Raw genomic sequence first — 16,504 nt, 5'->3', positions numbered from 1 at the left:
TACACATCAGCATCGCGGCATAATAACCATCCATCACTCCGTCAGATACGCAGCACCATCTCTGGCATGACCAGTCAGTCATTTCCCGTATCCTTCATCACCGTGCGTCCTGCTTACCTTTTCCTGCGCTCTGTTGAGCCTCTTCTGTACATTTTTGGCGAAAATCCCCGTTTTGATGTCCGCCATGGCTGCCGGTACTGGGGTATAATAAGCCCGGCTTGCGGGACCGGGGGATCCGGACGGTATGCGATGTGCGGTGGGTAGGGGAGGGATGGAGGTGTGGCCGTCCGCTTAAAGTAACGTTGGGTTTTGAACGCCTTTTTACCGCACATTTCGTACAGGGTACTAAAAACGATGGAAGCAATTAGAGGATCGCGACTTAGTCTAGACCGTTTATATTGTGCTGCAGGTGTTTTCCAGTTATATACTGATACTTAAATGTAACTTACAGTTCTCTCTAGTTCAGAAGGATAGTTCAACAGAGATATCATGCAGAAGAAACATCTGCAGTTGCACTGAAACCTAACTTCATGTTTTGACTAACCACTTGTGGAAGACAAAAGATGTGTAGAGAATGTGGCACCTCACAGCCAAGCAAAAGAACGACAAACTCACACACACAAGCACACATGTGCAAAAAACCTTCATTAAACTGAATCCACATACATAAACATACATAAACAAAAGTAATTTCTTCCAAAAACTTATTATCCATCAATCTTCCATGAACACTTATCTAGGTCATGGTAAGTTTGGAGTTCATCCCAGGAGCCAAAGGGCAGGAGATCGCTTGGATGAGATGTTGCGCCTTTGCGCGGGCATTCAGCCACACACCATGGAGGACCCATGCAGCTACTCTAACCACATATTTCTGGGTGGAAGGAGCAAAACTGCATAAACACAGAGAGAACATGGAATGGAACCTCAAATTCTGGAGATGTAAGGTCACTGAATGGGACCTCGAATTTTGGAGATGTGAGGGCACTGAATGGGACCTCGAATTCTGCAGGTGTTAGGGTATTAAAGGGAATCTAAAGATCTGGTATCTAAATAACAAGAACAGAATAACATCTCTGCTTCGTACACAGGAGGACTGACTTAAAATTACTAAACACTGAACTTCTACAAGAAATTTGCAGTTGAAATGAAGTACATTTACGGGGCAGGTGGCTTTTCCTGGTTATTGTTCCATTAGTCATTTAAATGTTTAGTCTATCATATCTACACATAATGATCGAATTGAGAATCTTCTCAAAAAAGGAAAGTCTGAATGGATAGGCACCATCACAGTGTCAAAAATAGCATCCGAAATGGGACAGCACCCTATTCTGGATTTATCCTATTGGGAAGTGAGCCTGGCAGACAGGCTGGTCACAAAGTCGCTAGCAGAACATTCCGCAAGATCACTTTTATTGGCAGCAGTACAGTTTTAGTAATTAACACTCAGCAAAAGCATAAGCAAAAACCATTAAAGAGAAATCAACACAGAAATATTAACAACTGTAGAAGAGCAGAAATAACGTAAGATGCGTCAATACTGAATGATAGAAGGTATCTTTTGCACTTGTGTGCTTACCTTGTTATATCTACAACTTCCTGTTTAAACAACAAATTAAAAGTAATCGGGCGTTTCCTGTGTCGCAAATTTTACAGTGCAACACAAAGAGACACATACAAACAGAGAGGTTGGCAAGATCATGGGCATGAAGCGGGCAGCATCCATCACTTCTTCATCTCCAGGATGCCACTTCCAGGTCCTCGTCGCTTTGCACTGCAGATGTTGCAGAACTGGACCTGAGTGGATATTACAGGAAGATGATAGTTTCAACTTCACTGCAACTGGTCTCGGCTACTAATATCCATAGCCATAATTTTACAAAAGGTCACACTTAATATACTGACAACAAAAACATCTACCTAAAAGGTATATATAAGACAAATGCATTCACAATGTAATTTATAATTATGTTATAATGCACCGGACAGTTACTGCGTATCCTCAGGAACTATGGTGTTTGGGATACCGCTGCAATTCCGAGAAAACAGCAAAAGAATCCTAATTTATTAGAACCGAATCATAGTAAATCACAAATATTACTGTTAAAGGAACAATTGCTTTCGCCACATCGGCTGGTTACACCGCTGAGTTATGGCGCCAAGCACTGCATGAATTTAGTTTTATATGTGATGTTCATCAATAATAATGAATAAACTGTAGCTTATTTAATAAAGCTGAGACAGCTTCTAAGAGAGATAAAGTGAGAGAGGAAGGGGGGAGGGAGGAAGGAAGGGAAGGAGAGAGAGAGACTGACCATTCCAGGTGAAGGTAGACATTCCTTGTGGAACATATGTCTGCAGTGAAAGACCACGACACTGAAGTTCTTGGCTGTATCTGCAAGAGGGACATGGTTACTGGCAAGGAGATGATGTGGCCTGGAATTCATACTGTGGAAATCAAACTAAGAGATTTTGTAGAGTCAGAGTGTTTTTCATTTTGCTATTAAGCAGATATTAGCCACAATAGATCCTGGAGTAAACAAACAGTTTTACCGCTTTGAGATATGTGGCAATGCTACAAAGTGGTATCCCAATCATATTTAAAATGAGGGAAACAAGGTATTATTTTCTTATATTTTCCACAGCTAAACTATTCACAGTTTCAAAATGCACTAGTTTTTTCCATCCTAGTTAGTGTTAATTTGGATGGTTTCTGTGATTAGGATATTTCATCAACTCCACCCAATGGCTCTGACTGTGAACCCCTAAGGTGTGAAGAAACAGTGCTACCCACTGATCCACCATAACTGGCAACCCTGGAGGTGTCAGGCAACAGTGCTACCCACTGAGCCACCATAACTGGCAACCCTGGAGGTGTCAGGCAACAGTGCTACCCACTGATCCACCATAACTGGCAACCCTGGAGGTGTCAGGCAACAGTGCAACCCACCGAGCCACCGTGACTGGCAACCCTGGAGGTGTCAGGCAACAGTGCTACCCACTGAGCCACCATAACTGGCAACCCTGGAGGTGTCAGGCAACAGTGCTACCCACTGAGCCACCATAACTGGCAACCCTGGAGGTGTCAGGCAACAGTGCTACCCACTGATCCACCATAACTGGCAACCCTGGAGGTGTCAGGCAACAGTGCAACCCACCGAGCCACCGTGACTGGCAACCCTGGAGGTGTCAGGCAACAGTGCTACCCACTGAGCCACCATAACTGGCAACCCTGGAGGTGTCAGGCAACAGTGCAACCCACTGAGCCACCATAACTGGCAACCCTGGAGGTGTCAGGCAACAGTGCAACCCACCGAGCCACCATAACTGGCAACCCTGGAGGTGTCAGGCAACAGTGCTACCCACCGAGCCACCGTGACTGGCAACCCTGGAGGTGTCAGGCAACAGTGCTACCCACTGAGCCACCATAACTGGCAACCCTGGAGGTGTCAGGCAACAGTGCTACCCACTGAGCCACCATAACTGGCAACCCTGGAGGTGTCAGGCAACAGTGCAACCCACTGAGCCACCATAACTGGCAACCCTGGAGGTGTCAGGCAACAGTGCAACCCACTGATCCACCATAACTGGCAACCCTGGAGGTGTCAGGCAACAGTGCAACCCACCGAGCCACCGTGACTGGCAACCCTGGAGGTGTCAGGCAACAGTGCTACCCACTGAGCCACCATAACTGGCAACCCTGGAGGTGTCAGGCAACAGTGCAACCCACTGAGCCACCATAACTGGCAACCCTGGAGGTGTCAGGCAACAGTGCAACCCACGGAGAAACCTTGTTTCTGCACATCACAAATTAAATTAGGCAAAACTAAAAGCTGAGACATTGAATTCATGAGCCTTTTGGAGAGCTAGTATTGGGAAAAATTCATTGTAGAGTCTTAAAGCACTTATGTAAGTCGCTCTGGCTAAGGGCGTCTGCCAAATGCTGTAAATGTAAATGTAAATGTAAAAAGCTCAGGCTTTAGAGTCAAACAAGTAGTGAGAGCAGGATGCCTTGTGTATGGTCATACAGCCCATTCCTACAGGCATATTGAGATGAGCTCATTGAAACCCATCAAGGATCTGCACTTTGTAAAGTAAAGGGTTCTATTGATCTGGAGCAGCCAGTGACTGACGGCATAAAATTTGCAAAGCCCCGTGTGTCCATCACTGCTGGTACTGCTGCTCTGTGATTAGCTCACTTCCATCTTTAGTACAACCACCCATACGTTCTGCCATGCTTATCAGATGCTCCATACAGGACTAGCGAGTCCATCGCAGGGCAGGAACACACACCAGCGCCAATTTAGGGACGGGGATATATACCTCATGTTTGTGTCACTCTAGCAGAAATTCACAAATGAACTCGTTTCAGTTTTAACACCGGTATATGCTTTGGTGTCTTGGTCTATGGCATTTACCAGAGAAGCTGTACATCCACAGGAAGGGGAGACTTACCAGAAGGTAATATCGGGGTGTGGCAGGACTCGCAGATATTCTCCTCTACAAGGAAACAGCAAGACAACAGGATAAAGAGGAGCTCAGCGAGTTCAGGAAAAGGCTGCTGTGTACAGAGGGCGTCAGCTGTACGAGCCGCTGGCCCCCAGGATCACGGCTCTGTCCTGAAGCTGTGGGTTCAGCTGAGAGCTGCATCCTAATGCAAGTCAGGAGCCCCAGGGAGGCGATTCGCTAATGCTAACACCTTGGCAGCAACAGAAGTCTGTTTAGCAGCCTTGAGAGAAATGAGGCCTTCAGTCCCACATGTGTGTATAAAAGGAGATGCTCCATAGCACTTCCCAGTGTGTGTTTTTTTTTTTTAAACCGGTTCCTATTGGCTGAGACTGGCTAGTGATTGACTATGCCCAGCAAACAAATGCTGTAAATTTCAGACCCTCAGATGTACACGTGACCAAACCTACAAACCAACCAAACAGGCTTCAGAAACGCAATTCATTCAAATGAACAAACAAACAAACAAACAAACAGTCAGACAAAGAAACAATTAAATGTGATTCATAGTGGCAGAGCCTGAATTTCCATTTCAGTGAGATTCATGATTTATAAAAATTAAAAGCACCAGCCTACACCTGGTTAAAACCTATTCTGGTTAAAAGCTGCTGTGTTCTTACCTTTAGAATATCTATAAAAGCGTGTTGTTAACAGAACGGGAAGTTATTCAGATTTGATGTTAAATGATTGTTCTACTGCACCATGTTTGCAGACTTAATTTCTTATGATGCCATTATGTCTTCAAGTGGAAATGTCAGGAATAATGAATCATGAAACAATACCACATAATATGTATTAAAAATAAAAGCAATTGCTGGAACAGGTCTTTTGTGGCTAAATGTAGCGTGGCAACGTTACCATCGACTCTGACTCCTCTCTTCTGGGTCCGATGCATCTTTTTGAGCAATGAGAGTGAGTCAGCCACCAGGATCTTCTTACACCCCTCACGCAGAAGGATCTGCAATGGAGAAACGGCGATGATGAACAACACACGGAGAAAGGGAATCTCCACCGCTAACAGAGGACCACACAACACATACAATCTTTCACAGTCCCTATTAATTTCACCGTGTATATCAAATTACAGAAAGGGAGAAAGTGCTACATAATAATGGAGGATATGGGTCTTATTCATGAGTTTAATTGTAAATTTCACAATGCAGATTTGTCCCAGGGTGTCTGACAGGGAGCAATGCATCACACTGGAAATAAAAGATAATACTATAAAAATGTATTTAAGGATGAGCACGGGTCATGTGATCATCACTCATACCAACCCCCAATCATGTTTGGCATTGTCATATTTGGTGTATATTTAAAGAGATCACTAGCCAATTTCTTTTAAAATGTATTTCAGTTCAGCTCTGGTTGAATCGCAGAAGTGTCTTGACACCGGGTGAGCGATTATCAGACGGACTCATCAACATAAAAGCTTACATAACTGAAATCAAATTCTCATGAAAGCATGTTTCAAAAAAATTGCTTGAAGTTGTCATCAGTGCTTTAAATTTTTGCTTAATTTGGTAATAATGCAAAATTACACACATCAATACTACAAAATGAAACAATTACCGTTACGTTTCATATTTAATGAAGATTTCCTGACCTACACTCATTTTTTATGACCTGAGTACAGAGAAGAGACTTATAAACAGACATTTTCCCACAGAATTTTGTGACCATCCTGGTTGATTAGTCAGTGTGTGGGTGTGCTTGTGTATAAAAGCACAGCAAACAACGCGGGTAGCCAGCTTTGAGTATCTGTGGTGCAGTGCTGCCTCACTGCTGCACCTCTCAGTGTGTACAGGGGCAGGAAGCTGTACTCAGGGCCTTGTGGGGCAGCCAGCTTTGAGTATTTGTGGTGCAGTGCTGCCTCACTGCTGCACCCCTCAGTGTGTACAGGGGCAGGAAGCTGTACTCAGGGCCTTGTGGGGCAGCCAGCTTTGAGTATCTGTGGTGCAGTGCTGCCTCACTGCTGCACCCCTCAGTGTGTACAGGGGCAGGAAGCTGTACTCAGGGCCTTGTGGGGCAGCCAGCTTTGAGTATCTGTGGTGCAGTGCTGCCTCACTGCTGCACCCCTCAGTGTGTACAGGGGCAGGAAGCTGTACTCAGGGCCTTGTGGGGCAGCCAGCTTTGAGTATCTGTGGTGCAGTGCTGCCTCACTGCTGCACCCCTCAGTGTGTACAGGGGCAGGAAGCTGTACTCAGGGCCTTGTGGGGCAGCCAGGGTTTCCATTCACTTTCCAATTTAAAATGTCATATTTTCCGAGACTGTACCTGTGGTAAAAATTGTCGGTGGGGAGGTGGGGTGGAGGTTAGCGCCGGTGTTTTGCCAAGTTTTTGCCGCCCCCAGAGGATGCCGCCCTAGGCAGTCGCCCATCTTGCCCTCACCATGATCCGGCCCTGGTTGTAACTAGACAGCCATGCTTCTGTTTGGCCTGCCTTGTGGCTAACAACTCAGCCGTGTTCGGAATGTCGAAGAACATCACACATACTTCACATTTTGCTTCCTGGTTACATTTGGGATCCTTACCCAAACACATACAATATTTGGGATTGACAACAGCTTATGTTGGGGATTTCAACAAGAGCATTAATAATGAAATATTCATTCATTCATTCGTTTGTTGGACACTTAGATTAAGCCAAGCAGGCCAGGCATGAAACCTGGGACACCCAGGCTGACCTGAAGGTTGTAGTCCTGCAGAATCTTGACGAGCGAGTCCCTGAGGTTGGGGATCTCCATCCCCTCCTTGATGCGGTAAATGAGCAGGATGGGGTCCACGTGGGTGCCGATGTTGTTCAGCAGCCCGGTGATGAATGCTGGAACAGAGCAACATGGTCTCAGCGTCTGTGGTGGCAAAGGACCCTTGGGGAAAAGCAGTGCAGAGCCACCGTCGAGATTCCGTTCCTCGGTGCCCTGCGACACTCACGCGGCTTATCGATGGAGTAGGAGATGAGGTCTTCCCACAGCTCGGCGTCGTCCTGCTCTTTCGCGAACTCGATGGCCTTGTCCACATCCCCCAGTTCCTCCATGATCATCTGGAGAGCTCGCCTGCAGTTCCCCATTCGGCCTGCAGGGAGTAAGCATTGTGGCTTCATGTCCACGGAACAAAAAAGGATTCTATTCTTTGAAACATCAAAGCTGGGTCGTAAAAGAGGGCATGGAATGATATATAAAAGTACAATCATTTATAATTTATTAATGAAGATATTTTCACCAATGTATATTAGCATACCAATTATAACTGCACAAACCTCTAAAAAGGACATTACTACTGAATGTGTAATTAAACTGTATTAAACAGCATTAATTCTTAAATGTATGTAGGCATATTTGTGGTCTTTTAAGAGAAGGCCTCTTCTGCAGATGGTATGTCGTTTCTGAATGTCTACAGATGCACACGTCTGCAGGCATGTTTGTTAGCACAGAGTATTCCATCCATCCAATTATCCTATTCAGGGTTGGGGGGGTCTGGAGCCTATCCCGGAGGCTACGGGAACAAGGCGGGGAACAACCCAGGATGGGGCACCAAGCAGCAGGGCAGATGGCTTTTGATTACTTAGGTATCAAGATGTGCCCCAACCCCCCCCCCCCCCCACCACAATACCCCAACCCAACCCCAAACCCCGACTGTGGACATGTCATCCTATTACAATCGCAAAATACACAGTGGCCACCAAGGGGTGGAACGTGTTTATCCGTCTGCATCTGCAATGTGTCCATGGTGTCTTACAATTCTCCTCTTATGATACAGTATTTTTACTTAGATATCAGTGCATAAAATCACAGTTTTTCCCCCAAGCGCTACAAATAAAATAGAATAAAAAAACCCACATCCTCTCTGGTCATTTAACCTTTACTATTTATTCATTCATTGTCAATCCACTCACACTATTTTAATTTCACTGTTAAGGCAGCTACTTTATTTATCCCCATTGATTACACATTCAGTGTACAGTCTTGAGATCAGGCCACTTATGTTGCACTGTTTCCTGTGTTTTTTCATTCATTGTGAAACCCTCCCCTGCTCACTCGCCGTCTGCATGTCACACCATGGTCCTGACGGAACGTTTCCTTGTTTCACTGGATACCAGTATACGGACGGTATGACAATGAAGATCACTTGACTTGAACATAATGTAGACAAGCCAGAATGGATGCGATGACAAGTGACCACCATTGATAAGAGTGACTTAAAGCAACTTTTTCAAACGTGTACCTGATATAATCAATAATAAAAATATACATTTGTACTTAACATCTGACCGAAAATGACAGGATGTCAATGACATCCTGCTCCAAAGTGAAAAGCTCACATAGGGTCCCCTGTGATTAACAAGAAGTGGCAGGAATTAGCTTCGGCATGAGTGAACATACGCACTTAGCAAGAAGACGGTCTCCTCCACAAAGTTCCTCTGCTGACAGATCTCCAGGGCCTGGGAGATGGGAGAGAGAGACAGCAGCAATCACTGAGCCACTGGCCTAGAAATTGCTGGACATCTGGTTTTGAGGACATTTCTTAAACTTCACTAGAAACTGTTCTATATTGTGGCATACAACATTTCATAAAGGAAACAATACTACACAATTATTGGCAGTATTTGCTGGAATATATATATATATATACACATATACACATACATACATACACACACACACACGCACATATATATATATATATATATATATATATATATATATATATATATATATATATATATATGATGCATATATAGGACACAAAGCAGCTCCCTTGAGTACATGAAAGAAAAACAGATGAAACAGAGGAGAACTACTATAATAGACAGCCAGGAACAGATACATGACTACATTTCTGTGCACTGTGGTTGCCTGCCACCTGCTGGTGATCAAAGTTATTACATGGAAATGCTTCATGGTGTTAACTGATAATGGATTGGTCAAGTCCAGACTGCAACTAGAATGCCTCCATTACTTAAATTGCTTTCTTTTAACAGATGGCTAACAAAATACCACAAACCTTCTCCAGGGGGCAGTGTGTGCTGTCTCTCAGGAACGGCAGCAGGTTGGCTCTGTCATACTCGGCATACAGACTGATCTGTCTCTCGTGGTAGTTTTGTCCTTTGTGATGGTCCCGTTTGAACAGTTTATGTAGGTACTGGATTCAGGGACAAAAAGCAACTATCACTGCTCACCGAACATGACAATGAGGTGAAGAGAAGTCATCATTTCTAGAAGTGAAGTTATGAAAATCTGTTTGGCATAACTGAGGACTGCAAGGGCTGGCTAGGCATATTTAAAGAAAAACAAGATTAGATTAGATTAGATTAGATTAGATTACATTACATTAGATTAGATGAGACCAGATCAGATCCCTTTATTGTCATTCCATATTTGTTTACAAGGAAATTTGGATTGAAGCAAACCACTGAACTTAGCAGTTTAAAATCACATAATTAAAAATTAGGCCATGTGAGGTAATAACAGAGCTAATAAAATGTGAATTGCATCTCATCTTTAAAGTGCATCTCAGTGATTAACAATTACTCAACAAGGAAATTCCAGTGTGCAACGGCATTTCACTCTATAGCTGTACCGGGAGTAACCACAAGGGGGTGCATTTTAAGCTGGAACAATATTTTGAATTGGAAGCTCTACTCACAATGTGCAGCAGTTCAGGTCTGTCTGTTAATTCCTCCACCACTCGGTCAGTCTAGGGTAGAGAACATGTGGGGAGATATCCATAACTGTGACTTAATTAACACTTGCAGACACTCACTTTTTCATTCAGCGGTCACTGTCTGGTGGCAAGGAGTTAAGCCACCAGCAATGTGCTAACAATGCAGGACTATAAGTCATTCAGCCCTGCGGTACCAGACACGGCAGGTGTCCTATCTGATAACCAGGCACACATACCGATATTTTATCTTCATTATCCAGCAGCATGTCAACCGCTTTCTGGAAAACAAGACAAAAAACAGGCAATATATCCTTGGGCTGAGCATGCGTGTAAATGACTGATTGCTCCTCGTCTGAATTTCAGCAACACACTGCGCTGTTGATGAAAATGGAAGATTTAAAAGCATATAAGGACAGCTGTAGCTGTTTTACACCTTAGAGATGGTCAGCACAGGAAAGCAAAGAAAATAAGCACTTCGTGCTTTGGACCCTTAACAAGAGTGGGACAAACCGAACTGTATTTTTTCCCGAAGCTCTTACCTCTTTATCGAAGTCCATGAGAAGCACAATCTTGTCTTCAATGGAGGAGAACAGATTGTGTTTGTGGATTAGTTGGTACACATCCTTGTGCCTCAGTTTCAGGTAGATCTCCAGGGCTTTGTCATAACGTTGGTCATATGTGTAACTGCACCGGAAATAAAAGACCAAAATGATCTGTTCTGTTTATCTCAACACCAACGCAGTAAGAAGGTCAACCTTAACACTAAACCTAATAGTAAAACTAACTCTAATTCCAACCTTGGCTAAACATAACTCTAACATTAACCCTAATGCCAACCACTAACCCTAAGCAAACACTAGGTTTAAAACCAATCCTAGGCCTATCAGTGACCCTAAACCTAACCCTAACCATAAGAAAATCCTAACCCTAAGCCTAACCCTAACACCAACCCTAACTCAAACCTTAATCATAACCCCAGGCTATACGAATATTGCCTCATACCATACAATATTGACAGTATAGAGAGTTAGATGTATCCAACTCCTAACTAAATCTCATTAACAACACACTGAACACTCATTTTTATGACCATGGAGACTGTCTATGGGATATGACTAGCTATCTACTCACAGCTCAGCCAGGGTGGTCAGCAGGGTACGATTAGTGGGGTCTTTCTTTAGATGGTCACAAACCGCCTGAACGATAGTCAGGTTGTTGTAGAGCTCCCCTGGCCACTCCCGAATGAGCATGGCGAAGCCCTGCACAGGAAAAACCTGTTTCAATATGCATGCTAATCCTAGGATAAAGGGAAACGCTCAATATAGGTAATGGATAAGGAGATGAATAGAGTTAACCAGTAGCACAAGTAAGGAATAACGTATGACAAGCCATATATAATGCGATCCAAGGCACTGTCCTTAACTGTAAAATTGTTGGTCGTTTTGACTGTAAGCCAGTTATTCAAAATCGCCCATTGTTTTATAATAGGGCATTGACTGTGCACTTTGTCTCGCTAGCACTACATGTTATAGTAAATAATCAACACCCTTCTGCCCAATCAGATTCAACAATTCAACAGCGCTGTGACATAAGTTGGATTAAAGCATCAATGATTCAAGTAAACCCTCAAGGCCCAATGGAGGTGAACAGATAACCTCGTAGTCGCTCTTCAGAAACTCATGCAGGATCATCTCGTAGATGGCAGGTCTGAGGCGCAGGTCACCCCGGGGCAGGTACTGACTGATAGCCTGGTGCAGGAAGGCATGAACAATTAGCAGGATGGACTGTACCCATCGAGAATAGCAGTCCTGTCAAATGTAGCAGCTAAAGCTACTCTGGGAAGGAGTAAACAATTAGGAAAATAGACTGTACCCATCGAGGATAACAATCCTGCCAAATTTATTAGCTAGAGTTAATCTGGAAAAGCATAAACGATTAGCAGGATAAGACTATACCCAAGGAGGACAACAGTCCTGCCAAATACAGTAGCTGAAGTTGATCTGGGAAGGCATAAGTGAAGAGCAGAAAAGACCGTACCAGTTGAAGATAACAGTCCTGCCAAATTACAAGCTAATGTTAATTTGTCCACTTGGGCTATTTAACAGCCAAGGTTACAGAACACTTAACAGGTTATCCAGATGATAAATGTCCCACGGTAGCAAAGTCACTTTTTGTCAAAAGAGGGACAAATTCTTGGGCTGTTGCAGAGGGCAGTTAAAAAAAACCAGGTGACTAATACAGAATCAATCAAAGGCTTTTCATTTATGTGTTTAACTCAGGTTCTGGTGATGGCCCCCTAACCTCTCTGGCCCCACCCTTACCTTCAGCTGGCCAATGGTCTTGAACCTGTAAACCTCATTCTCCCACAAGTCCATGTTCTTCCCCAGCACCTTCTGGCACTTCCTATCACACAAGAAAAGCAGGAGAATGAATGTGCGTATAAAAATAATACGAAATGACACGGAGAGTATAGGGCTGCAGATGTGCTCACCGAGCAGCTGCGTCGTAATCACCCCTCTCGACCAGGTGATTGATGTAAGCCATGCCGATTTTCTGATCAGAGGAGAATCACAGTCAGAGATGAGCTGGGGCCTTTCGGCAGACACTGGGTGACTCACATGATTAAATGTGGGAACTGAGGCCGCAACATAAAAACAGGCCAGTTTCAGGGCAGCGTTAAGTGAATACCGTGGCTCTGCTCCAGGCACCCAGGCAAGCTATCTTATTGTGCTCTCCAGTGTTCTTTGGCCCACCTTATGATTACTCAAGATTTCTTGGTTCTCAAATAGTTCTAAGTCAGCACTTGTTCAAACCAACAGATGTCAACATTCATCTCAAACAAGTATAAAATAAATAAAATGTAAAATGTTAAAAATTCCCAGAAAGCACCAGGAGCAAGGTACCTGCACATCATGCCGTTTTATGTTTTTAAAGCTGATTTCAGCTGCCATCAGGGCCTCCTGTAACAGATAAATGGCTCGTGTCAGTAAGAATCAGTGGCACTGGGCACTTCTGACCTACACTGATGTAACCAGTGTTGATATTGCTGTTGTACTACATAACAGCTTCATTACAGACTGATTATTACACACAATGAGTATACCGCTCTTAAATGTATAGCTTTCAACTTATTCATGGCTTGAGATAATGGACTGATCTAATAGAATAAACTGAAACACTAACTGGAGAAATTCTGGTCAAAGGCAAACAGCAGTAATGAGAGGTAAGGCAAGGAGCGCGCACTGATTACAGTGTGTTGCCGTACCAACAACAGAATGAACCACCTCAGGGATGAGCACCTGAGTGCAGCCATGCAGTGGGTGATACCTCAGCACCACACTAGTCTGAATGGAATGGGTCAGTGTGAGTTTTTCCCAGTGACTGGAGTGCCAATCCTGCCACCAACCCCAAATTTTCCCTGTAAGTTGGAGGACCTGCTTGCGGGGTTGGATGTAGATTAATATACCCGGGATGAAGCAATTGCAGGTTAATGCTCAAGGGCCCAATGGAGTAGGATCACTCCTGGCATTCATGGGATTCAAACTGGCAACATTCCGATTGCCAGCACAGAACCCTAACTTCAGAGCCACCACTCTGCCCTCCGCAGTAATGATGCACTCCATTTTACTCCCAGGAGTCAAATTACACTACAAATGAATACGTCTGGTTCAATCCCCAGACAAACCTCGTATTTCTTTTTGTCGAGCAGCCAGTCAATGTGGTCGTCCTGGTCACGCTCCTTGGCCACCACAATGTCCTTGGGGCTGATGATGTAGAAGAGGGACTCGCCCTCGGAATGCTCTGCTCAGAGACAACGACACAGGACTGATACATTGACACATCACGGCAATTCTCTCATGACACGGGCCTTACGCTACAGACGTCTCTTCCATAGTGTCAGCTAATGTCAGCTAAGTTAGACTGAGGAAAGGGCCCCTGATTCCTGTCACATCACAGGGCCTTACGCTACAGGCTAACAGCTAATGTCAGCTTTGTAGACCATGGAAAGGGCCCCTGATTCCTGTCACATCACAGGGCCTTACGCTACAGGCTAACAGCTAATGTTAGCTTTGTTAGACTGAGGAAAGGGCCCCTGATTCCTGTCACATCACAGGGCCTTACGCTACAGGCTAACAGCTAATGTCAGCTTTGTAGACCATGGAAAGGGCCCCTGATTCCTGTCACATCACAGGGTCATACGCTACAGGCTAACAGCTAATGTCAGCTAAGTTAGACTGATGAGAGGGCCCCTGATTACTGTCACATCACAGGGCCTTACGCTACAGGCTAACAGCTAATGTCAGCTAAGTTAGACTGAGGAAAGGGCCCCTGATTCCTGTCACATCACAGGGCCTTACGCTACAGGCTAACAGCTAATGTCAGCTTTGTAGACCATGGAAAGGGCCCCTGATTCCTGTCACATCACAGGGTCATACGCTACAGGCTAACAGCTAATGTCAGCTAAGTTAGACTGAGGAAAGGGTCCCTGATTCCTGTCACATCACAGGGCCTTACGCTACAGGCTAACAGCTAATGTCAGCTAAGTTAGACCATGGAAAGGGCCCCTGATTCCTGTCACATCACAGGGCCTTACGCTACAGGCTAACAGCTAATGTTAGCTTTGTTAGACCATGGAAAGGGCCCCTGGATTCTTGTCACATCACAGGGCCTTATGCTACAGGCTAACAGCTAATGTCATGTTAGTCAGACTGAGGAAAGGGCCCCTGATTACTGTCACATCACAGGGTCTTACGCTACAGGCTAACAGCTAATGTCAGCTAAGTTAGACTGATGAAAGGGCCCCTGATTCCTGTCACATTACAGGGCCTTACGCTACAGGCTAACTGCTAATGCCAGCTAAGTTAGACTGAGGAAAGGGCCCCTAATTCCTGTCACATCACAGGGCCTTATGCTACAGGCTAACAGCTAATGTCATGTTAGTCAGACTGAGGAAAGGGTCCCTGATTCCTGTCACATCACAGGGCCTTACGCTACAGGCTAACAGCTAATGTCAGCTAAGTTAGACTGAGGAAAGGGCCCCTAATTCCTGTCACATCACAGGGCCTTATGCCACAGGCTAACAGCTAATGTCATGTTAGTCAGACTGAGGAAAGGGCCCCTGATTACTGTCACATCACAGGGCCTTACGCTACAGGCTAACAGATAATGTCAGCTAAGTTAGACTGATGAAAGGGCCCCTGATTCCTGTCACATTACAGGGCCTTACGCTACAGGCTAACAGCTAATGTCAGCTAAGTTAGACTGAGGAAAGGGCCCCTGATTCCTGTCACATCACAGGGCCTTATGCTACAGGCTAACAGCTAATGTCATGTTAGTCAGACTGAGGAAAGGGCCCCTGATTCCTGTCACATTACAGGGCCTTACGCTACAGGCTAACAGCTAATGTCAGCTAAGTTAGACTGAGGAAAGGGCCCCTGATTCCTGTCACATCACAGGGCCTTATGCTACAGGCTAACAGCTAATGTCATGTTAGTCAGACTGAGGAAAGGGCCCCTGATTCCTGTCACATCACAGGGCCTTACGCTACACGCTAACAGCTAATGTCAGCTAAGTTAGACTGAGGAAAGGGCCCCTAATTCCTGTCACATCACAGGGCCTTATGCTACAGGCTAACAGCTAATGTCATGTTAGTCAGACTGAGGAAAGGGCCCCTGATTACTGTCACATCACAGGGCCTTACGCTACAGGCGTCTTCTTTTAAAGAAGAGCAGATTAATAAGGATCCTAACGACTGCTGAGGAAGCGATTAAAAAGCAAGCAGCAGAGATGCCCTCACCGAGGCGATAATCTCTGCACTCGTTCTCCTGGAACTGTCGCACGGTGAGAGCATCAGAGGAGATCTCCTCGCAAGTCTCCGGAAGAGGCTGGATGATGTCCAGACGGGGACGTGCGCGGAACTCCTCCTCCTGACCGGCAAAGCATACAGCATAGTGCTTCCCAATACATATCTCTGGGACCCACGTTTTTTGCTCCCTCCCAGCTCCCTGCCAGACAATCCACATGTTTGTTCCCTCCCAGGGAGCAAAAACGTAGACTGTCTGTGGGTCCCCAAGTAAACACTGATATCGAAAGTATTACGCACATATTGTACAAACACAAGTACAGACATTTGTTTTCTTCCCTGCGATGCACCATTTTTTTGTTTTCTGCTGTGATAATCCGCACACGCACAAACTAACCTTTAAAAAAAAAGTCACGCAGATTCCTCAACTTATCTGGAAGGCAGAGCAGTGGAATCCCCAGACAGCCCACATTTTTGCTCCCTCCCCGATCCCACCACACCTGTACCACGCATCTGGCATTCTAGTTTGTTCGGTT

At 45.0% G+C, this 16,504-nt stretch overlaps 2 protein-coding genes across 2 annotated transcripts in view; both read right to left on the bottom strand.

Annotated features, from left to right (window-relative positions):
• Positions 1–271, bottom strand: part of LOC111841578 (amphiphysin) — a 50,313-nt gene extending 50,042 nt beyond the window's left edge. The window contains exon 1 of the mRNA XM_072711609.1: positions 118–271. Coding sequence (XP_072567710.1) covers positions 118–186 — 69 coding nt within the window. The 5' untranslated portion in view covers positions 187–271. The remainder of the gene's footprint in view (positions 1–117) is intronic.
• Positions 272–1,393: 1,122 nt separating this feature from the next.
• vps41 (VPS41 subunit of HOPS complex) overlaps positions 1,394–16,504 on the bottom strand; it is a 49,099-nt gene continuing 33,988 nt past the window's right edge. Inside the window, exons 12-29 of the mRNA XM_072711601.1 lie at positions 15,963–16,092; positions 13,851–13,966; positions 13,069–13,125; positions 12,657–12,718; positions 12,487–12,568; positions 11,821–11,913; positions 11,297–11,424; positions 10,705–10,849; positions 10,402–10,443; positions 10,148–10,198; positions 9,506–9,643; positions 8,888–8,942; positions 7,436–7,576; positions 7,189–7,325; positions 5,362–5,461; positions 4,453–4,497; positions 2,313–2,392; positions 1,394–1,794 (exon numbers count right to left, since the gene is read on the bottom strand). Coding sequence (XP_072567702.1) covers positions 1,723–1,794; positions 2,313–2,392; positions 4,453–4,497; positions 5,362–5,461; positions 7,189–7,325; positions 7,436–7,576; positions 8,888–8,942; positions 9,506–9,643; positions 10,148–10,198; positions 10,402–10,443; positions 10,705–10,849; positions 11,297–11,424; positions 11,821–11,913; positions 12,487–12,568; positions 12,657–12,718; positions 13,069–13,125; positions 13,851–13,966; positions 15,963–16,092 — 1,674 coding nt within the window. The 3' untranslated portion in view covers positions 1,394–1,722. The remainder of the gene's footprint in view (positions 1,795–2,312; positions 2,393–4,452; positions 4,498–5,361; positions 5,462–7,188; positions 7,326–7,435; positions 7,577–8,887; positions 8,943–9,505; positions 9,644–10,147; positions 10,199–10,401; positions 10,444–10,704; positions 10,850–11,296; positions 11,425–11,820; positions 11,914–12,486; positions 12,569–12,656; positions 12,719–13,068; positions 13,126–13,850; positions 13,967–15,962; positions 16,093–16,504) is intronic.

Source organism: Paramormyrops kingsleyae, chromosome 1 (genome assembly GCF_048594095.1).
Source record: "Paramormyrops kingsleyae isolate MSU_618 chromosome 1, PKINGS_0.4, whole genome shotgun sequence".
In the NCBI taxonomy this organism is placed as follows: Eukaryota; Metazoa; Chordata; class Actinopteri; order Osteoglossiformes; family Mormyridae; genus Paramormyrops; species Paramormyrops kingsleyae.
Note: the sequence above shows the minus strand (reverse complement) of the source record. Positions and strands in the feature narration are given on the sequence as shown.